Below are 23,109 nucleotides of genomic sequence, written 5' to 3'. Positions count from 1 at the left end.
TCAGTATCTCCAGAAGGAACTTCCTTCCAATACAAACCTATGTGGGAGCTGCAGAAATGACCTAACTTGATAAAATTCACTAGAATAACAGTTCGGACTCCTTTAATTCTATGAAAACTGAATTGAACAGTTGATAGGTCTATTCATAAAGAGATGAACAATTTCTAACACATTACAGTAAAATACACTGAAATAATCACCCTCACCCAGCATGACAGTATTTTGACAGTTTTACTCAAAGCTATAGCCATGTGGATTTAAAAAAAAAAAAAAAAAAAAAAACAAAGCAGAAACTCCTTTCATTGGCAAATTTCTTCTGCAACTAAATTACTTATTGAGCTCCGCAGTGAAGACGTAACTGCCCATGCTGAAACCTATAAAACAGAAACTCCATTAACCACTTCGCCAGAAGCCCAGACGGAGTTCAGAAAGGCAACAGGTAAGATCCTGCAATGCCAGAACATGGCTAACTTTAGAAATGTGGTCTGGCACAGCAAGGCTGGTATGGCTTCTGCTGGGGCCAGTGTTGTGTAGCAGAGTCAGCATCCCATATGGGTAACAGTTCAAGTCCTGGCATTCCATTCCCAACCCAGCCCCCTGCAAAAGCACTAAAGGAGGGTGCAATATTTGGACTCCTGGAAGATCGTGGTTCCTGGTTTCAGACAGCTCAGTTCTAGGTGTAAACACCATTTGAAGAGTGAATCATAGATGGACGATATTCCTCCCTCCTCCCAGCACAACACTCTGCCTTTAAAATAAATAAATAAATCTTTAAGATGTACATGTGTTTATACACAGAGACACACACATACCCCATGGCTTCCCCTGCCCGCGTGCCTAGCTCAGACCTTCGCAGCCACATGATTATAAGCCAGTGGCCTTCTCTCTGTTCCTGCAGCAGTATCTCCAAAGGGCTAAGCCCAGAGCTCAGGAACTGCCTCCTGAAGCATTGGGACAATCCAAGGGCAACAAGTGCCAAGGGCTGAGACCCAGTCCAGGGACCAAACAAGTGTACACACAGAATCAGCTGACAGCATCACATGGCACTGCTGCTGACAACAGCTCATTATCATTAAGAATGCAACTCTTTCTGCAGAAAGACCTCTTAAATGATACTATCAGACCCTAGTCTACTAGGTCCATGCAGGCTGTCAAAGGAAGATCACGATGTATGACTACATAGGAAAAAAGTCACACAACATTATTCAATCACATTTCATTAAAAAAAAAAAAAAACCTGACACTGTTAAAAGTACAATTTCCATGGGGGGCGGGTGACTCTAGAGTGCTCCCATGGAGACAGAAAAAGGAGACATCTACCAAGGGGATGACTGTAGAGTGCTCCCATGGAGACAGAAAAAGGAGACATCTACCAAGGGGATGACTGTAGAGTGCTCCCATGGACACAGAAGGGGGAGCAGACATCTACCAAGGGGATGACTGTAGAGTGCTCCCATGGAGACAGGAGGAGAAGACATCTACCAATGGGATGACTGTAGAGTGCTCCCATGGACACAGAAGGAGGAGCAGACATCTACCAAGGGGATGACTGTAGAGTGCTCCCATGGACACAGAAGGAGGAACAGACATCTACCAAGAAACACGCACGCACACACATACACACTTTGGAGAAGGTATTTTCTCTTCACTGAAATTAGTGCTATGGGATGGTTAAGTCCACAAACTACCAAGATGTCATTTCAAATCTAAGAACAGGGACCTGCCTTGTGGTATAGTGGATTAAGCTGCCACCTGTGATACTGGTATCCATAGGAGCCTGGAGTCCTGGCTGCTGCACTTCCAACCCACTCCCTGTCAATGTGCCTGGGAAAGCAGGAAGAATGAACCAACACCTGGACCCCTGGAGTCTGCAGCAGGCTCGAGTTGAGTTGCAGGCTCTGTCTTCATCTGCAGCATCACTGTCATTTGGGGAGTAAGGCACCGAATAGAAGATCACTCCCCACCTGTCCACCCTACTCTCTTTCTGTAACTCTGCCTTTGACAAAAAGTGAATACTGCCCTACAACAGTGCTGCAAAGGTAAATGAGTTCAACTAAGGGAACTGTTAGAACAGTGCTCTGCACAAAGTGAGGAGAAAACAGGCACCTTTCGCTTCACTTGGGCATGCAGGTTTTCTGGAAGACAGTCTATGACTTCCAGTACATATTGGCCACAACCGCAGGCAAAGACTTCATCAAAGGTCAAAGTCATCGGTTTCTGAATTAAAATGGGACACATATGAGTACGGATTATTCAATAAAAAATTTAGCACAAATTCAAGATGACCTATTCTTGTTTTAATAGTTTTCTCCAAGCAACAAGAGGAAGAGAGGGGTCCTTACATTAGGAGGAGAATGTGCCAGTGTCTGGAAATGTACACTCAGTTTACAACTATGCTGCCAGCACTCCTCTGCAATTCAAGGCTCCTCTGGCAAAACCATTAAGGTCAAGAGAAGAATGGGGCATTTGTCTGTATTTCCTCAGTGTTTCTGATATGAGCTGCCCCCCCCCCAAAAAAAAGTCCATTCACACTCAACAACAGCATTCCCACCAGAGTATTAGCAGCTTAGAGTACCTTACAGCCCAGTCTTCCAACTCTCCCCACCCTGCACATGCATGCTCACACACACACACATCCCGCCTGGATCATTCTGGACAATGGAAAAACTTCCAGAAGTACCACTATGACAACAGAACTGAGAACCCAGTTCCCAGAGACTTCTCCATGCAGCAACAACACTGGCACCAATGACGTCAAACGCCACGCCCCCGAGAGAACACTGCGCATCCGGCCACGGGCAGAAGCAGCCAACAAAGTCGCAGGCTCCCATGGCATGTGACTCTGCTTTTCCAGGTCTGATAGTCATACTATGTAAAGATAGCTGCTCAGAGTTCAAGGCAGGATTCCACAACAGCATAGCAGCAACAGGAAAGAAAACTGGATTTAGAAAAATGTAACTAAAACACACACTGGATAATCCAGCCTTCTATAAGTGTTGGCTATAGAAAAGTAGTTGTCTCTATTAAAAATAGAAAAGTGTCACTTAACGAAAAAAGATGAAAGGAGCAGATGGCGCCAGATTCCAGTACGTAACACAGACACGGCTCTCCGAGCACCTTCCAGCCGAAGTTACTGAGTGGTTAGCGTGTGCTCTTCCTGCTGCAGTCAGAACTGGGAGGGCCTGGCTTTACAGCAGAAGGAAACACTCAAGTGTACGGAACAACACCAATGCACTAAGCGTAGGGGTGGGAGGAAGGCAGACCCAAAATGCAGTTAGCGAGAACAACCTAACGGGATTTCTAACCTACAGAAGGATGACTGTCATGTTGGAGCTGATCAAAGACCAGCAAACCAACGCCACCTCCTAGGGAGCAGGCTGCTTGGCAACAGACATCCGTTACAGCAGGTGGCACGGGTGGAGCTCAGGGCGTGAGCGGAGCATCAGTGCAGAGGTACCACTGTTACAGCAGGTGGCACGGGTGGAGCTCAGGGCGTGAGCGGAGCATCAGTGCAGAGGTACCACTGTTACAGCAGGTGGCACGGGTGGAGCTCAGGGCGTGAGCGGAGCATCAGTGCAGAGGTACCACTCAACTCCTGGGATCACTGCACTTGCCAATATTTGCAAACTAGAAGTGAAACTCATTTGTGTCACTTCTGACTGCCATGGAACACTGACAGTCCACCAATCCCTTCAGGTCCCTGCCAAGCTACACTTTCATGACGAGCCCTGACAAATCTTAGTTATGTACAGTACTTTCCTCCCTGAACTGTGGGGTTTTTTCCTAAATCATGATATACCTAGAAATTACACATAGGCTGAAGGCATGTAATTTTCCTAACAACTGTGTAATTTGTGCCTGTGACAGGAAAATGGTGTTCAACACTGTGCTACATTAAAACAAAGACGTGTAAGGTGAGTGTCTACAGTCTCTGGGTAAGGTCTGGCTTCAGAGCATAATTTAATCACTCCGTGTTTATGTTAATGTGTACAGAACATATATATATAATATATATACCACATATATATATATATAAAACAGCATTTCCTTAAAAATGAAAAGCTTCTAAGGAAGTGGGTAAGACTTTCCAGCCCTACTATTCGCTCAGCAGAACAGACATTTGTGAGAGCTCCCTGCACACACCAGGCGAACAGCTCTCCGCGGCACTGACCTTGACCGCACTGGTCTACGTCGGGTCTGCCCTGCTCTCCAGCTTCCTCTCAGTCTTCACCTCCAATGGCCGGAAATACCAAATCATAAAAGTCAAGACAAATTATATAGAACAAATTGAAACACAAGATACCATTCCTATAAACTGCTCCACTACTGTGAAAAACTAAAAATGCACCAATAAGGTGTAAGCCCTACTGGATGAGCTCAGCAGTGACATAATGAAAAACACTACACAAAACCCAAATAGAAGCATATGCCTAAATAAACCACGAATTAAACCAAATCAATTATTTCAACTTTGACAACTCTAATGTACATTTTTTTCCAAAATAACTAAAGAGGAAGAAGGTGGGGAAGTCTCAATGGATCTTCATTTAAAACAGCAAGGCTGATGCACAGCCAGTGCCAACACAGAGCAACGGCAGGTCGTGGCTTTGTGAAGAAAGGTTATTAAACATGCAGACGCTCTCACTTGCCTTACAGCTAAAGAGGCAAAATTCAAATGCCAAAGGTCAGAGGTCAGAGTAGGCACATTTTTCTTGCCGTCAGAGACTGACTTTTGGCAGTAGGGCACAGAAGAGAAGTAAGTCACATTTTAGAAGTCTGTACTCAAAACCTGCAGCACCTTACGCCCTGGCCACACTGGCCTGCTATAACCACAGCACAACCCAGTCAGCTGGGAGAGCATCATTCAACGCAGACTGGCTGATGGCCTCTGCAGTGACCTCTTGGTACACTTTGCTACCTGTTTTGATATGCCAAACTAAGATTGCAAGTCAAACAGATCCATTGCAGTGTGCAGACTCAGGTATCCCATCAAAGGGGGTAAATCTATGATAACCTGAACTGGCAGTTCATGAACAAAGCTACAAAATGAGAATACAACCTGTGTAGTCCCGGAACTTAGGAGCAGGTGGCCCAGTGGGAAGCATCCCATAAGGCAACTCGAGCTACGCCCTGGAAGCATCAGATTCAGGGAGTTGACAGTTAAAGGAGCCGACACAAGTTGCCACGCGCTACCTTCAGATCAAATGGTTTCTACATGAGATTTCAGTGTGTGCAACAGCACCAGTCGGGGCTGCTAAAATCAAGCTTCTTTTTCACTAGAGGAAAAGACAAGGTAAGCCACTCAGGAAGTCGCTCCAATCGAACAGATTTTATGGGCTGGAGTGGATACAGCCTGCGTTTCATCAAGCCCAGGACAGACGCTTTTTCCACACTTACACACGCCTGAGAGCATCTTCGGGCCGTTGTGTGCCAGGCGGCAGGCCCGCCGCAGTTGTCATAGCTCGCACGTGAGCATCAAGCTCTGTGGGACTGATGTCAGCAGCCTGGAAAAAGCCCAGGGACAACAGAAGAGCAATCCTTGAAGGAATGCTGTGTTGCCAAGACCCTGGGTCCGGAAGTGAGGGCGAAGAGGTAAAGCCAGTATGAACTGGCCTAAAGATGCCAACCCCGGGTTTCTCACTCGGGGCCTGGAACAGGTGAGCCAGACGGCTCTTCTCTCGGGGGACTGGGAGGAGCTGTCCTGTAGATTACAGAATGTTGGACGGCCTTCCGGGCCTCCGCCATCGCTGCTGCTGCCACCTGACAAGCTGTGACAGCCTCGTCAAACGTGCCTGCGGGACCAGAATCTTCCCTAGCTGGGAACTATTGTCTCCATTGATTTATTCTGCTTACTTTTTCCTTTTATGAGTACATAAGGGATATATGGCTTTGGAAAGTCCAAAATCAGTCTTAACGAGCCATGTCAAGAAAATCCCAAGAGATAAACTATTGTGTTAAAACCTGTGGCCAATCTTTTCTTGGTGAGACCGCAAACATACTCAAATTTTGTCAAAACCAACAGCACCTTCAATTCAACACAATTCAGCCGCTTTCACTCATTCTGCCCTGCCAGCGTCCTCTTCAATCTGAGTCACTCACTCCTTTCCCTGCCAGGGGTTTCTCATCTTCCTTTTGATATTTTAGGGATATCTAATGTGCTTATAAAGATTCCCTTGCTTCCTATGTCAACTCAAGCTTTAGTCTTCAACCAAAGGAGTTCACAAGGTCCCTATGTAAAGTGCCTTAGAGCAGACGGGGAGCACTCGCTCTGCCACCACGCACGCCAGCCTGGCAGGAACTGGGAGCACTCACTCTGCCACCACGCACGCCAGCCTGGCAGGAAAGGGGAGCACTCGCTCTGCCACCACGCATGCCAGCCTGGCAGGAACTGGGTTGCTGCTGTTCCCCATGCTTGCACAGGAGTTAGAGGGGTCAGAGATGGGACAAGAATCAGCCAAACCGTGTGAGGTGTCACAGATGATCTGACAAGGTGACAAGGGAAAAAAATATTCTACAAGTGGAGAATTACAACAGAAATTAGTTTCAGAGTCCTTTTCCAAAAAGCTCGTTCAAAACTCCCAGACATATATATGTGCCCACGGCCCAAGTCTAAACGCTTGCGAGCTGGCACACGGTCCTATGTACATTCGGGGTGAAAGAGAAAACGTGCGAAGCAGGGCAAGGCCACCTGACGCCCAGTGGCGGAGGAACCAACCTCTCAACTGCCTCCCAGTCTCCTCGGATGCAGCAACAGCCGCAACGGTGTGTGAATCTGTCACTGGAGAAAACTGCTCTACAAAGGCTGCACGTAAAGCCTCCTCAATGGCTTTCCAAAGATTCTTCTCTGGGAGGAAAAGAACAAGAAAGAAAGGAAACCCAGCTATTGATTCTCGTAGGAACAATCACACAGAGGAACACGAGACTTCTCCCCAAGCCTTGGCAGCTGGAAAGTTTGCATCTAGGGGGCCTCAAGCAAAACACCTCTTCGTTTCTAAGAAAAAAAATTATAATATAAAGGCTGCACCCTCCTTGGCTTGCCTTAAAGGCAACACAAAATAAATTCTTTATCAATAGTCATTTGTCCAGGTTACCGCTAGGCTGCCAACCCCATTCCACAAGAGATAGAAAATTAGATCTCACCGGAACCTTCTATCCATCTCATCTGCCCTTCCCCTTTCATGGACCAGGGCGGGGCAGAAGCGAGCGGAATGACCAAGACGAGGGAAACACACTGCAGTCTAACGAAAGACTGCAGCATACAGGCAGAAGACGAAAACAAAAACCTAGGCCAAATGCATGCCAAACAGGTCCGCGGGCTCAGCCAGAACTCCATATTAAACCAAAATATAAGTAAAAATAACAAAATTTGACAAGTAATTTTACCACAGCACACCACAGCAAGTTATCCTTGCTTCTTAATGAAAATGATCTGAAATTTTTTTTAATATTCAAACTTCACTGCCTAATTATACACTCCATCAACCTAACCCAATTAAATAATTATAAAGTGCTATGTGGAAAACACTGAAATATACACAGACATTGTGGGTAGCACTACCCCAAGCCTTAACCCTTCTCTGTTTCCTGAGAAAACTGTGGCTTAATCTAACACACATTCTCATCCATGTATTTTGTAGAACATAAGAATTAGCTTAAGTAGACTGTCAAAAGAGAAGAAATATTAGGGAACCTTTTCCAAAGCCCTCTTCGTAGAGCTGAAACAGCACAGGTCCGAAGAGACTGCAGTAAACGCTGAAGTCTGTCCTACGGCCGGAGGACCACAACCCACTGGTAACGGTCCTTGCTGTCCGCTTCCTCAAGACCCGGGAAGCGCGTCCCGGGACACAGGGCCTCGTTGGGCGCTCACAGCACGGGACGCTCACCTGACCACCGATCCTAGCACTGTGCGTTACATGCAAATGTCACCAACAGCACAGATGGGAAACGCTGCACAATCTTGGAATCAAATGCATTCACATATTTTTATGAATAAGTACACACTTTACATCTCTAAAAAACTATTTTTTCAAGAACAAAAAGTCTGTGCTGTTTTTTGCTCGTTGTTTTATTTCAGTTTAAGGCTCTCTGAAGCACCGGATTCACCTTTTTGGATCGGCACCTAAGGATGTACTTAACTTGCTACTTCTGTAATTCACCTGGCAGCCGAGAATGGTCATTTGCTTTGCTCTACACATCTGACTGTCAACGAAACACTCCACCAGCATCCTCTCCAGCTGTTACCAGCAGCACTGGGAATCACGACATCAAAACGGAAGCCTACATGGAGGGTGGCCGAATGTCCGTGAGGGTGGGAACACAGTGCATTTCATTTTCCACTTCGCAGAATACTGAAACATCTTAGATCTTTTTGTAAGCAAACTTTAAACTAATTAGTCAATTCTTAATCCAGGTACCAGCATGGCATATGCTATTCAGCATAAGCTACAATGATGTTTATTTTAACACCATGTAAGACAATCTCATTTTCAATCAGATACTTCTGTGGTTGGATTAAGAAATTCCCAGAGTGCTCAAGAACTATTTCTCACACAGGCCCGGCGCCATGGCCTAGCGGCTAAAGTCCTCGCCTTGAGCGTGCCAGGATCCCATGTGGGCACTGGTTCTAATCCCGGCAGTTCCACTTCCCATCCAGCTCCCTTCCTTTGGCCTGGGAAAGCAGTCGAGGACGGCCCAAGACTTTGGGACCCTGCACCCATGTTGCAGTCCCGGAGGAGTCTCCTGGTTCCCGGCTTCAGATCGGCGCAGCACCGGGCATTGTGGTCACTTGGGGAGTGAATCATTGGACGGAAGATTTTCCTGTCTCTCCTCCTCTCTGTATATCTGACTTTGTAATAAAAATAAATCTAAAAAAAAAAAAACTATTTCTCACAAAGGATGTAGGGCTCAGTATTTAAGTAAGTACTGCACTCGAGACACAATGCTAATTACGACAGAGCTCTGATAAGCACAAGCCAAAACCAGAAATGGCATGCATGCTCGTCACATTCTAAAATTCATCCACACAACAGCAATGATTTCTCTAACAACGTTTGGCAAATACAAGTCCAAGCAAAAGCTCTCCTGAACACCATGAAGCTCACCGTCTCTGATGTTCAGCCTCCTTCCTGGCTTGTTCCGACGCCAGCTCCTCGGCGACTCTCCTCTTCAATTCTTCATCAGAAACTGGAATCAGGAAAGAGCAACGGGGGACAAGGTAAGAGACTCGCTCAACACAAAGGCAGACACATCCTCGGGGAATGAGGCTGAGGCCAGACCCAGGCAAGCCCTGCCAGGCGGTCAGCAACTCCCTGGAACTTCCTCGGCTCCACGGACCAGACCAATTAGTGCACTTCAGGAGAAATTGAACCAAGAGTTCCCTGGCGACCTAGAAACTTCCACACCTGCCAAAATTTATAATAAGCTCAAGGAGCTGCTTACTGCCCGGTGGGGACCAAACCACTAAGCACAGATTCTCTCAGATGATGTCCTAACCTTAGTCTGACAGTTATGTGCAAAGCAGGGACAAAGTGCAATGAAGGAACTTTAAAGAAGAAAATGATACTGAAATCCTCTCATTTCAATAACCACGAGGTGAACAAAACCATTGGTTACAGAAGCCATACACATTTGTTTTTTTCATCATTTATGGGGGAAAAGGCACTCCCATGAGACTTGAAAACATGCTTTGTGGAATATATGCCACTCAGATTCAAGTGTCAACAAGTGGAGAGAAGGAGAGAACAGAGCTGAAACCAGCCAGGGCTTTCTAAACGCCGCCAGCTGGACTGAAAGCCTGGTGTTTCTCTAAACGCCGCCAGCGGGACTGAAAGCCTGGTGTTTCTCCAATCAGAGGCTGCACATGGGATGTTTTGTAAACATTCTGACAGCTATCGAGGGGGACAAGTTTAACACACTTTCCTTGGGGTCTTCAATAAGACATAAGCAGACTCTGTCTTCTCCATTTGAAACCCACAACCCGAAACGATGACCAGGAGGGAGGATCAGTCACACACACAGAGCCCGAGTCTCCCTGCGAGCCTCCGCAAGGAAAACCAGGCGTTATCGGATTACCCCATCGTTATGTAGTAATACATCGGAAATTAATTAGAATAAGCAAAATTTTAAAATGTTTAGCCGATGAATAACAACAAAGACGACATGAACATTCATAAACAGATTGTCTCTTAGTTGTGGACTGTCAGAGAGCAAGTTAGCGTCCAATGTCATCTGTATGCAGACCTGAGTGCTGATGAGGGACTTAGGTCCACAATACTTTCTACAGAAAGAATTCTTCAAGCGCAATAAAAAGAACTCTGCCAGTTCGACAGTACTAGTCATCAGAAAAACACAAGTCAAAGCCACAGTGATACAGACTTCACACTCATAATGACTGAAATGAACAATGACAAGTGCTGGTGGAGAGGTGGAGCAGCTGGAACGCTCATTAGCTGCTGCTGAGATGCACAATGGTGAAGCCACAGTGGAAAACGCTTCGTGCTCAACTGAGTTACCCGTAACTTCAGAAGTAGGTACTGTATATATCCAAGAAGATGGAAAATATAAATCTACACAAATACTTGCACATGGATAATTTATAACAGCATTATTTACAATATCCTTAAAGTAGAGACGACCTAAATGTGCATTAGCTGATGTGGTATATCCATCCAGTACAATATCACCCAACCACAATAAAGTACTGGCACATGCAAGACAAAGGTGAGTCTTGCCAACATCATACTAAGTGGGAGAAAACAAAACACAGACATGTTCTCTTCTTCCAGTAACAGGAAATGTCCAGCAGAGGCCAAGCCACAGACAGAAAAGGCAGGCAGGCAGAAAGGCGAAATGGGAGATGATAGTCCCACAGGTCAGACAGTGGGGAGAATTCTGGAGGCTTGCTGGTTCTTTCCCCACAGCCTTCTGCCCGCTGTGACCAGCCCCACCACCTGCTGTGGGACCACCTACCATTCTCATCCCTTGGCTACTTCCAGAAAGGGGAAAATAAAGTCACAATTTCTGGGTCAAGTCCAGGATCACAACTAAAACAGTAATTACATCAGATGCACTGGAGAGTTTAAAATAACAGAAGGTACAACATTACCTAGCATGGAGAGTCTAGCATCACAAACAGCAGGAAAATACGCCAGGGAGGCGGAGCAAGTCTCAGGTTCATGTTTTCTGTTTTCAAATCAACAGAATACAGAAAGCAACAGTGTATCTCTTTTGATAAGTCTGATTCTGAAAATAACAACAGAGGAAAAGATACACCATTTGGAGACCACTTTTTAAAGCAGCCTTTCTGAAAAGACTCCCTTTCAGTTCTCAGGACCTGAGCATTCTCTCCAATCAGCGGTTATTAAACTAAAAGGCCAGTGCTCCAGGCTGGCCTGCAAGAGGAGAACCCCTGGCAAGGCCGACTTCGCCCTTTCGCACTGGGAGCTTCCAAGCAAATGCGCTGCGACTGGAAAAGATCTGTGAAATGAGAAGAGTAAAGTCAAAAAATGTTCAAGACACATAAACCAGATCTGCCGCGGAGACCAGCAGGACTATTTCAAGTTCATTAAGTGTGCTTCCACAGCCTTCTCTCTCTCACTCGCTCGCTCTCTCTCTCTCTCACACACACACAAACTTTCCCTTTAAAAAGTATTAAGATGACAGAATTTTTTTCACATACTTGCACGTCTTTAAATCCTCCCAGAGACCACTGTAATTTTCTTCCCAACAGTCAATGTATCTCAACGAACAAAAACACCGGCATTTTGTCAATTACAGAAGCTACAAGGTGACCATAAAACGTGCAGGAAAAAAGCAAGCACAGCAATTTCTTGCTTGTACCAAGCACGGCCTTCTCTCCTCACTGGAAGGCATTACTGACAATAACAAACAGCTGTATGGTTAAAGCAGCTTTTGATCCCTAACAAACTTCTGTTTGCTTTTTATTAAACATTCTAAGCAAACGTTTCAATTAGTACAAGGAATCTTCTTTATTGAATGTCTATGATTTGTTTTGTCTGCTTTATTTTGCTCTATTTAAATGAAAGGCAAGGAGAGAAGTGAGGGCAATGGAGCCTCCTGTGCGTGGACTCACCCACTGAGGCCCACAGACAGGATCACAAGCCTGGTGTCCTACAGGGGCAGGGACCTAACACGAACCACCACCTGCCACCCTCCAGGGAGCTGAATCCCAGGCGGAGCCAGGCGTGCAGGCGCGTCATCTGCTATGCTCAGCGCTGGGCCAAAATCCAGCCTGTCTAGGAATCTTTTAATCCTCCAGCCATCTAAATTTCTGAGCTATAAAATCAAAGAACTCCAGGGCTTCTAGTCAGGTACTTGATGCTGCTAGGTACTCTTGGGAACTGTGTATTCCAGAGTCTCATTCCTCAGAGAAAGTGTAGCACAAATTTAAGATACTTCACCTGTCTTCAGTGTTACATTAGTTAGAACCAAATTTTCATATTTTCCAGAAATTGATGAAGGGAGGGGTGAGGACAGGTGCTGGGATGGCGACCAGAAGTGACGCCAAGCCCTAAGAGACCAACTTCCTCTGCAAGCTTCCCACACCTTCATTTCTTCTGCTCGGCCCCTCCCCTGTAACGCTTACCAGCACAGTACTGTGAGAACAGCGTTTGCACGGCCCCTCCCCTGCACCACTTACCAGCATACAGTACTGTGAGAACAACCTCTGCACGGCCCCTCCCCTGCACCGCTTACCAGCACACAGTACTGTGAGAACAACCTCTGTACGGCCCCTCCCCTGCACCGCTTACCAGCACACAGTACTGTGAGAACAACCTCTGCACGGCCCCTCCCCTGCACCGCTTACCAGCACACAGTACTGTGAGAACAACCTCTGCACGGCCCCTCCCCTGCACCGCTTACCAGCACACAGTACTGTGAGAACAACCTCTGCAAGACGCCAGAATAGGAACTGAGGGATTTTCCCTTTGCTGCACTATTTTTTGTTTGCTTGTTTTTTTGGTTTTACCATTTGCTGATATATGGCAAGTCCAATTTTGTCAAGTCTATTATTTTCACATGGTTGTTCAAAACTATGGAAGAAACTCTATAAAAACCTGCTATGAGAAGAAAATGAATGTAAGGGACTGCCTAACACAAGCCGACTGTCCATCAAAGGCCGACCCTCCCAAAGCTGACCGCATCAAATCCCCAGCTCGGTAAACACCTACTAACCTTTCACTTCTGGTAAATTAATTAATACAGAAGCAGCATTGACGGTTTCCACGACAGTGGACGCAGCCACACAATCAATGAGGTGTAACACATGGAACACAGCACAGAACTGACCACTCCGAGGCAGGCCAACTCTGTCCAGCTCCTGACCTGCTCCAGGCTGCAGCATCGCACTGGGAGACGGGCTGGAAGGCGAGCTGGGAAAACCTCAGGACTCGGACACGACCCTGCCATTGTCTGCCATTGTCCGTTTGTGGCAGCACCGACCTGGCACAAGCCAACACTACGGTCTAACTGTGGCTGACAGTTTTCCTTCACTCTTTCCTTGGATAATCATACCTGAAGACAGCCCTTAGGAAACAAACATGTACACAAATGCCATCTGTCTCCATACCTGGCACATTAAAGTTAATGAAGATAGTAGCAGGAGAACTCTTAATGCCACATTCGTAATCATAAATATTGTATCAGAAGGCACACAGTTAACGAAGAGCTTGGCAACCTAAACATGAACAGCATCAAGCTAACGGCTGATTTTGCAGCATTATTGCCCCATCAGGATTTATACGCCTTCGTAAATTTCTAATTTGAATGGCATAATATGCAAATAATGTCCATTTTATTGTTTGCCTCACAATTGGCACTCACAAAAGCCAGCTGCATGTTCATTCCATGCAAAAACAAACATCAATACTGGCCTGCAGAAGCTGCAGGGCAACAGACAAGCTTGGAATTCATATTCTACCATTTCCATGTTTTAGGCAGACAATTCGTAAAACTCGTATTGAAAATCAGATACATTTAGTATTTTATGTCTTAATATCCTGAATAATAGTCGCAAGATTTCACAAAGCCTCTAGGAAAATAAGATCTATAATTTAAATTAAAAAACAATAATTACTCCTGGATATTGCTTTTTGATGCATAGCTTAATTTTTTTTGTTTCAAAAATGGATATTTTGCTCACTGGGGACAAAATTATAAATTAAGCAACATTAACTCTCCAACCCCAAATGACAGCACACACACCTCCCAAACCCTTCCCCACTACATCGCGACATCATGGGCGCAGCCAGCCCAGGCTCAGAGCTCACACACCTGCCGAGCCCATCCCCACTGCACCCCGACATCATGGGCGCAGCCAGCCCAGGCTCAGAGCTCACACACCAGCCGAGCCCGTCCCCACTGCACCCCGACATCATGGGCGCAGCCAGCCCAGGCTCAGAGCTCACACACCTGCCGAGCCCATCCCTACTGCACCCCGACATCATGGGCGCTACCAGCCCAGGCTCGACAGAGCTCACACACCTGCCGAGCCCGTCCCCACCACAGCCCGACAGAGCTCACACACCTGCCGAGCCCATCCCCACTGCAGCCCCACAGAGCTCACACACCTGCCGAGCCCGTCCCCACCGCAGCCCCACAGAGCTCACACACCTGCCGACCCCGTCCCCACTGCAGCCCCACAGAGCTCACACACCTGCCGAGCCCGTCCCCACTGCACCCCGACTTCATGGGCGCAGCCAGCCCAGGCTCAGAGCTCACACACCTGCCGACCCCGTCCCCACTGCAGCCCCACAGAGCTCACACACCTGCCGAGCCCGTCCCCACTGCACCCCGACTTCATGGGCGCAGCCAGCCCAGGCTCAGAGCTCACAACACCTGCCGAGCCCGTACCCACTGCACCCCGACGTCATGGGCACAGCCAGCCCAGGCTGAGCTGCTTCTGAAGCAGCCACGGGTGCAGAGCCAGCACTGAAAGCCACAGGGGTTCTGGTCTACCACTGGCTTTGTGCAGACACTGCCTCTCATCTGTAGAATGAGGGTCCAAATCAGCACATTTCCAACCTTCCCCTTCCATAACTGTGTTCCCTGAGAGACTGGCAGGCTTAATCCAGGATAGAGCCTCCACTTCCCAGTCCAGACGCACCACTAGGAGGAAGGCAGGAACGAAAGGTTAACCAACAGTTGTTTTCTTTGAAGGTTAGGGTTAGAGTTGACTCACATGGAAAATCTCTCTCCCGTAGATCACTGCCCCAACAAATTACCAAAAGCAGCCTCTAGGGCTTTAGGACAAGGCACAGAGGAGTGGGGTTGCTGGAGCAGCGGCTGTGTGCAGGCTGGGCTTCCTAAAGATTAAAGCTGCTACCCAAAATTCCTCAATACAACCTACGCCCCAACTCTCCCCACCTCCACGACCAGGTCGCACCACATGTGAAGGCCCCACTACCCACAGCACACTGCTTCTACAAGCAGGAAGATGGCATTCATGCAAGCACACCCCACTGTTCATCAAGTGAGTTCAAGCTCCTGCTCTCAGATCAGCCATATGGAGTTTTGCTGCTTGTTTTGTTCTGTTTTGTTTTTCCCCAAACCAAGTGACTTGGAGAAATCAAACTGAGGAATGATCAATCGGTGCACTAGAGGGAATAATCCCATGGAATTAATCCTATGCTCGGTTTTATAAGAGATGCAGACATATAGAATGACCCCTACCATCAGGCAGATAATAACACAGCACTACTGGGCTTCCATGGTAAGGAAACAGCAAAATCAACTGTAGTTAAAAAGCAGAGACTGATCAAGGTCCTAAGTTACACAAATGGGAAGAAATCCAAATAAACCTTGCCTGTAGGAAATAAAAAATGGCAATACATTGTGGGTACACTGGAAACCAGACAGGAATTTGGGTAAGAAATGTTACAAAACAGAACATCATTGGAAGTTGCAAACCTGGGAACCACGTGAAAAAAGAAACAGAGGGTGTCGGGGGACTTTCACCTGGAAAGGCTTACAAATAAAGTACAGAGGAAGAGATGGGGGGTCACAAAACGCAGCCGCCCTTCCCTCCAAGCACCAGAGACTCCTGGGAACTCACTGCACATTCTTCACCCCTACCCAGCCCGACCAGGCAAGTACAGAAGGAACCCACTGCAGGGTGACCCTGGCGGGTGAAGGAGCCCTTGGGGGCGCACACGGAAGCCAGGAGAGCTCATTGGCATGTGCTGCTGATGGCCTGAAGTGGGAGTGGCTCTGAGCATGGAGGCAGACACAGGCTCTTCAGCAAGGGGAAACTGACCACCTAGATGGCCGAGGGCAAAAGCCCAAGAGGCCCAAGGTGCACTCAGATGCCAGAAGATGAATGCCCGCAATGGCCAACTGCAGAAGACAATCATGACTCAGCCCCAGACGCAGGCAACTGAAGCTACTGGTAGACTCAGCACATGGAATGGGAGGAATTAGGTATCTGAACCTGAAACTCAGATCTGACTTGGGCCTTGGCTAGAAATGCTGATTTGTGAATGACTATTACAGATCTAAGCTCAGTGAATTCTCAGATCTAACTCACTGAGGGAGGGAACGAGGGAGGGCGGGCCTAGGGGGTGTACTATACAAACAGAAGACAAAAGTAAAATGCTAAAAAAGGAACAAGCCTTTCAAAGCCATCAGATGAACCTCATTAGAGACAAAGAAGAAACTGAATGGAAAGGAAGAAATTAACCAGGATAGTATGTGCAGACATGACAAACAGATGAGCCACCAGAAGCAGCTTAGGAGCTGTGCTTAGGATTCGGTGGTCAAGGCCAGGTCCAGTGGCAATGCCTGGCATGGGGGGTGGCAGCAGAGCTTACAACTGCCCATCACCATCCTTTCTTCCAACAAAGTTTTAAAACGAAAGGAGAAAACGACAGGTGGGAACACCCCAAAAAAAGCCTCTCAGGCACAGTGAGAGCTGTGCATCGCTGCCAGGCCAGGCCAGCAGCAGTGGGTGGCACTCCACTGGAGACTGATGCCAGCCAGCTGCTGCTTCTCGGCAGTCATCTAAGGCAGCAACACAATCAACACACTGATGTGGCCGTGCAATGGACAGCAGCACAGCCAAGGACCTCACAGGCCAGCCCTGCCCTCCTTCCTAAGGACCAGCCTGCCGCAGGGTGTGTGTGTACTTCACACACCTCACAGGCACATCAGCCCCCGTCAGTGCACTGCAGAGCTTCACCCAAGACTAACGTTCTTACCTAAGGAAGCTGCTCTGCTAACTACAAAGTCAAACGCCGTACCAATACTTAGAGTCACGCATCAACCTTCCGCTCTGCCACTGTTAGGAAGGAAGGTGTGCTTTTTAAAACAATGTAACTGGAGTTAGCCTGAAGATCCATTATTCACTAACAGAATTCCTGAATTCAGCTAAAAGCCAATTTTACTGCTTTAAACTCTGACCGACACTACCTTCTAAAGGAGGCTTGCACTGTGCATCCATCCAGGCACAAGGAAAGAAAGACCGAAAATGCTGAAAATAAAAGTGTCTTCTAAGCCATCTACCTTTCCATAGCAAATCCAACCCTCAGGACTTCTCCTTTGAATGAAAATAGGACTCTCACCCAATTCCAGGGAGTTTCTGAATGAAGAAAAGTACCTGCTTCTGGATCCTGGACCACTGTGCAGGACAAACAGGGGGAAGGTCACAGAGTCAGACCTTCAGTTCCCAAGGATGCACTGATCACCCATTATGGTGAAGATGCCAAGAAGGGACCTATTTAACACCTCAGCAAACCACTGCACAACGGCCTCTCCTGGAAAGGCTTAAATAAAGCAATTCAAATGTTACACCCACGCTTAATCATATTTTATTTATGATAATTCAAATATACTAAAATGCTGAGACAGCACACCATATATTGGTACATGCTTCATTAAACTATAGTGCAATATCCCGAGTTCTGTTTATTTAATTCTCGCTTTTATAATTAGATCAGCCTCTTTTTTGAAGCCAGAATGTGCTACCTATGGCGCTTTTATTTTATTCCTTCATTTGAAGCACGAAAACTCTGCTTAATGTTCTCAAAACACCATTTCAATGTGCTCCTAAGTACGCATACTCTCTAATAAAACAACAAGAGTTCTCCGCGCACCACTGTGAAGCTCTGTGACTTGGCTGATCACGGCGATTCTCCCACCTTCACAGCAAGACTGCGGGAAGACTGCAGAACCCCAGCACTGCACTCCCTTGAGGCACTTCCCCTTTGTTTCTAGAAGTAAACTAAATGACCCAAGTGAAGCGAGGGGGACAGAAGGCAGCAGCGAAGACATTGATTAGGATTATGCCCGTAACGATCCCAAAGCTGCCTCAGCCTCCGTACCACACAGGGCAGGGCAAAGGGACACAAGTGTTCCTCGTCCGTGAAGCAGCATCTCATTTCTGTCAACTTCACAGGCAATGGAACATCCCAGGAGTCAATCCTTCACACTGCCTGGAACGTAATAATAACACCTGAAAACCAAGTGCCTCTGCTCAGAGGAGTGGCTCTGACATTGTATGGAAAACATTCCCGGAATTACTAACTGAAATAAAACGGACGACGGCTCAACACGGAACTAGCCACCACGTGCTTTATGTCATAGTTAAAAGGAACTAAAATCGAATTTACAATAAAGCAATGACATGTCTATACGCAAATGCCTGCACCTAATAACTCCAGATGTGACAAGCAGTGGAAGCGTTAAGCGCACGGGTTTTTCTTCTAAAGATTTATAATTCACGACAGTAGCTCAGCTACTGCTACAAAGAAATTAGATTTCTGAAAAATTCAACACAACCTAAAATTACACAAAACATACTTTCTACTGATGTACAAAAACAACTAAGTTGCAGGCAGGTAAAGCTCATGGACTTGTGAATAAGGTGAGGGTATAGACGATTCTGCCCGGCAGAGAAGTGCCAGGCACTGCCAGGCACCACCAAACACAAGCGATTCCTCCTCAATTACCACCTTTTTCCAAAACACCTCAAGTGTCATAGCACTCCTGCATGCCACTGCCCCATCACCATCACTAGACGCCTTTAGACTGGGTGCAAATATTCACCCTAATCGTGGAGGGTCCAAAGCTTTGGAACCCTGCACCCGTGTGGGAGACCTGGAAGAAACTCCTGGCTCCTGGCTTCAGATTGGCGCAGCACCGGCCATTGCAGTCACTTGGGGAGTGAACCATCAGACGGAGGATCTTCCTCTCTGTCTGACTTTGCAATAAAATTTTTTTTAAAATGGGGGGCAAAGGGGGAAGCTAAGCTATTTTATGATTTTCAAGACCACTGAGAGTTGCACATGGTACAATATTAGTATGCATTTTTCCAACGTAGAAACAATGTGGAGCAGACACCCAACACGATCTGTGCCTTTGGGCACCGCACGGGGGTGCTGGCCTCCACTTCCACAGCCCCGCCAACGGCTGCCCAGCTCTTCACACAGACCATCCCCACCGGCCTGGGTCACTCGCAGCCTCTCTGGGCGGAGCAGCACGCTGCCCTGGGAGCAGGAGCAAGCTGACTGTCTTCAGGAGAACTGTAACAATCTCTCCAGCACAACTTCACTTCGAGCTGGCACACGTCCCTCCCATCGGCAAACCCTCAGTCAATTCCGACTGTGACTCACAGGTGACAACACAGGGTTAGCACTCAGCACACACTTGGATAAAACCACATCTTTACATTCAACAAGTGAGAAAAAAAGTTAAAGTCACTCAACCCAAATTCACTTCTCTTCTTTTTTAAAGATTTATTTTATTTTTATCACAAAGTCAGATATACAGAGAGGAGGAGAGACAGAGAGGAAGATCTTCCGTCCGATGATTCACTCCCCAAGTGAGCCGCAACGGCCGGTGCTGCGCTGATCCGAAGCCGGGAGCCAGGTACTTCTTCCAGGTCTCCCACGCGGGTGCAGGGTCCCAAAGCTTTGGGCCGTCCTCGACTGCTTTCCCAGGCCACAAGCAGGGAGCTGGATGGGAAGTGGAGCTGCCGGGATTAGAACTGGTGCCCATATGGGATCCCGGGGCGTTCAAGGCGAGGACTTTAGCCGCTAGGCCACGCCACCGGGCCCAGTGCATTTCTTTCTAAGTACCATATATGTTTGGACTGTACTCATTTTTGTTGTCTTCCTATCTATTGTAATTAGTTTCATGTTTTATATACAGTGAGGGTTTTTTTTTTGAATCTATGGAGAAATGAGTTTTTATACAAAACTTCATTTCAAAAAGGAATCTGTGAGTTGAGAAGTGAATTTGGTGGGGCCTGGCATGGTGGCCTAGCAGCTAAAGTCCTGGCCTTGACCGTGCCGGGATCCCATATGGGCACCAGTTCTAATCCCGGCAGCTCCACTTCCCATCCAGCTCCCTGCTTGTGGCCTGGGAAAGCAGTCGAGGACGGCCCAAAGCTTTGGGACCCTGCACCTGCGTGGGAGACCCGGAAGAGGTTCCAGGTTCCCGGCTTCGGATCGGCGCGCATCGGCTCGTTGCGGCTCACTTGGGGAGTGAAGCATCGGACCGAAGATCTTTCTCTCTGTCTCTCCTCCTCTGTGTATATCTGGCTGTAATAAAATGAATAAATCTTTTAAAAAAAAAAAAAGAAAATACTAACTAGAATATCACCTCGTCCTCTGCAAACAATGACTTTCCAAGCACTTGAGGACTTCACAGAACTCTCTCGCTAGGTATGAGAGATTCCCTCACAGAACTCTTGATCAACGCGCCCCCACTTTTCACCCGTGTCCCATTCCCTATCCTCTTAGTATATATTAACAGAGATCTCCTCTCCTTTCAGGACAAACTGGAAATTAAATGAACCAAGTGTGTACAATCTTGCTGCACGTGTTAACACTTAATATGGCTCCATTACATAGTGTATGGAGAATTTAAAGATTTACTTATTTGGGTCTGATAAAATGGCTCAGTGGCTAAATCCTCAACTTGCAAGCACTAGGATATCTTATGGGTGCCAATTTGTTTCTCAGCTGCTCCACATCGTATCCTGAAGTCAGAAGCCAGGAGCTTCCTCTGGGTCTCTCATACAGATGCAAGGTCCCAAGGCTTTGGGCCACTATCCACTGCTTTTTCTCACCACGAGCAGGGCAGTTGGGACACGAACTGGTGCCCTCATGGGATCCCGGCACCTGCAGGGGGAGGATTAGCCAATGGAGCCAGCATGCAAGGCCAAGTTTATGAAGAATTTAACAGGACAAAACCAGTAAGGCATTCTGTTAAGCTTTAAACTTTAGCAGAATAAGATGTCTGGTTTACACTTCTTACGAATCTGAGGCATGGCTGTGAAACAGTGAGAATGGTTTAGCAATGCCACACGTGACGGACTCTGAGCCACTGTGTTTGTCCCCACACACGCATCACAGGATGGTGACGCCGAAACATCAGCTGACATCTGACTCACTCAAGCACACAGAAAAACGGGTCTCAGGGAGCAGCATGGCCAGCACGTGCAGAGAAGAGTCAGACCGACGCCATCTGGGCTACCCTCACACGATGAAACGCAGGGGTTGATCAAACTGGCTACCATCGCAGACACGGGGTCAGAGTCTATTCAACGTTGCCCTGAGCCAGGTCTACACCTTACGAGAGACTGTTCTGAGCCATATATTCCTCAGCATAGTAGGATCTACAACTCCTAAAACCTACAGAACATAGTATAACAAAAAAACAATCTGTGTTATGTTCTTCACAGGGGCTTGGGGTCCAGGTCCAATTACACAGGTGTTGCAGTTTCTGATTACCAGGTTCACAAATGAGTGGTAAACGAACTTCATCTGACAGTAACAAGACTTGATCTGAATCTCTGTCTGTGCTGAGTGAGGACGAGACTAAAGGGTAAGGTACAACTGATGTTGACCAAGTATTTTTCAAAATTCATTTTATGACCGTTTAAATGACTATTAAGTTTTCCTCCTAGAAACAAGAAGGCTGATGGCAAACAAATATTACAGAAAGTAGAACAATTCATATTATACAAAACATAAAGAAAAACCAAATATCCAAAAAGTACTGAACTGGTCAATAGTGAACAACACAACCTGGTCATAAAACGTCCTGCCAATACTGAGAAACATGTCTGAAGGAATACTGATCCTGAGCTGGGAGCTGGGAGGCAGCAAGTTAGGCTGCCACCTGCAGTACCAACTGTGCTTCTGTGGGAGACCCAGAAGCACCTGGCTCCTGGCATCAAGCAGGCAAGCCCAGCCATTACAGCCACTGGGGAGTGAACCAATGGGCAGAAGACCTCTGTGTCTCCTTCTCTAACTCTGGTTTTCAACATGAAAAAATGAGAAGGACAAGGCACAGGCTGGACGTTGTTTGGTCTTCACTTACTTCCCATTCCTAACCCTACAAACAATATTAAAACACCATCAGCAAAAAGTAAAAAGATACATTATATATCAAGAAGGCAGTAAAATTTATGTTTGAGAGGGATTAATGGGTCATTTTCTTTTCTCTTTATACTTGATAAGATTTTTATCAAAAATACATTGCTACTTTCATACTCACTTAGGTTATCTTCAAATACTACATAAATAGGTTAAAATCCAAGCTTTAAAAAAATAACTTACACTATTATATTAACATGTCATAATAGTATGATACATACTTTTTATAATTATAGTTACTACACTAACGTAATAATATGGAGAAAATAAGCTGAGGGGAGAGAATTTGGGGAGGGCGTAAGGGAAATCCCAGAGCCTATGGAATTGTACCATAAAATTAAAACAAAACAGAAGGGAAAAATAACTTAATTACAGATATGATATATCCAGATTACACACTGGTTAAGAGAAGTTTAAATCAAACTTACACCAAGAGAGAGAACTGGGGTTAAAGTGCCTGAAAATGAGCACCAAGACATCGAAGAACACGAAATTAGTCCGCCCACATCCCTGTGTAATACAACTGCGTGTAAAAGGTGAACTATTGGGGCGGCCACAGCAGTGTTCAGTGCTAAGCTTCTGCCCACAGTGCCAACATTCCACATGAGCACCGGTTGGAGCTCCATTTCTGAGCTAGCCTCCTGCTACTGGCATGGGAAGGCAGCAGAGGGGGACCCAGTGCTTGGTCCCCTGCAGCCAGGTGGCTGAGCCG

The 23,109-nt window shown here is 46.8% G+C and overlaps 1 protein-coding gene across 1 annotated transcript in view; it reads right to left on the bottom strand.

Annotated features, from left to right (window-relative positions):
* The window catches only part of CHCHD3 (coiled-coil-helix-coiled-coil-helix domain containing 3), a 223,548-nt gene that overhangs the window by 173,020 nt on the left and 27,419 nt on the right, over positions 1-23,109 (bottom strand). The window contains exon 3 of the mRNA XM_058681347.1: positions 9,102-9,183. Within this exon, the coding sequence (XP_058537330.1) occupies positions 9,102-9,183 (82 nt within the window). The remainder of the gene's footprint in view (positions 1-9,101; positions 9,184-23,109) is intronic.

Source organism: Ochotona princeps, chromosome 25 (assembly GCF_030435755.1).
Source record: "Ochotona princeps isolate mOchPri1 chromosome 25, mOchPri1.hap1, whole genome shotgun sequence".
In the NCBI taxonomy this organism is placed as follows: domain Eukaryota; kingdom Metazoa; phylum Chordata; class Mammalia; order Lagomorpha; family Ochotonidae; genus Ochotona; species Ochotona princeps.
The sequence above is the reverse complement of the archived record's forward strand: the minus strand, read 5'-3'. Positions and strand labels throughout refer to the sequence as shown.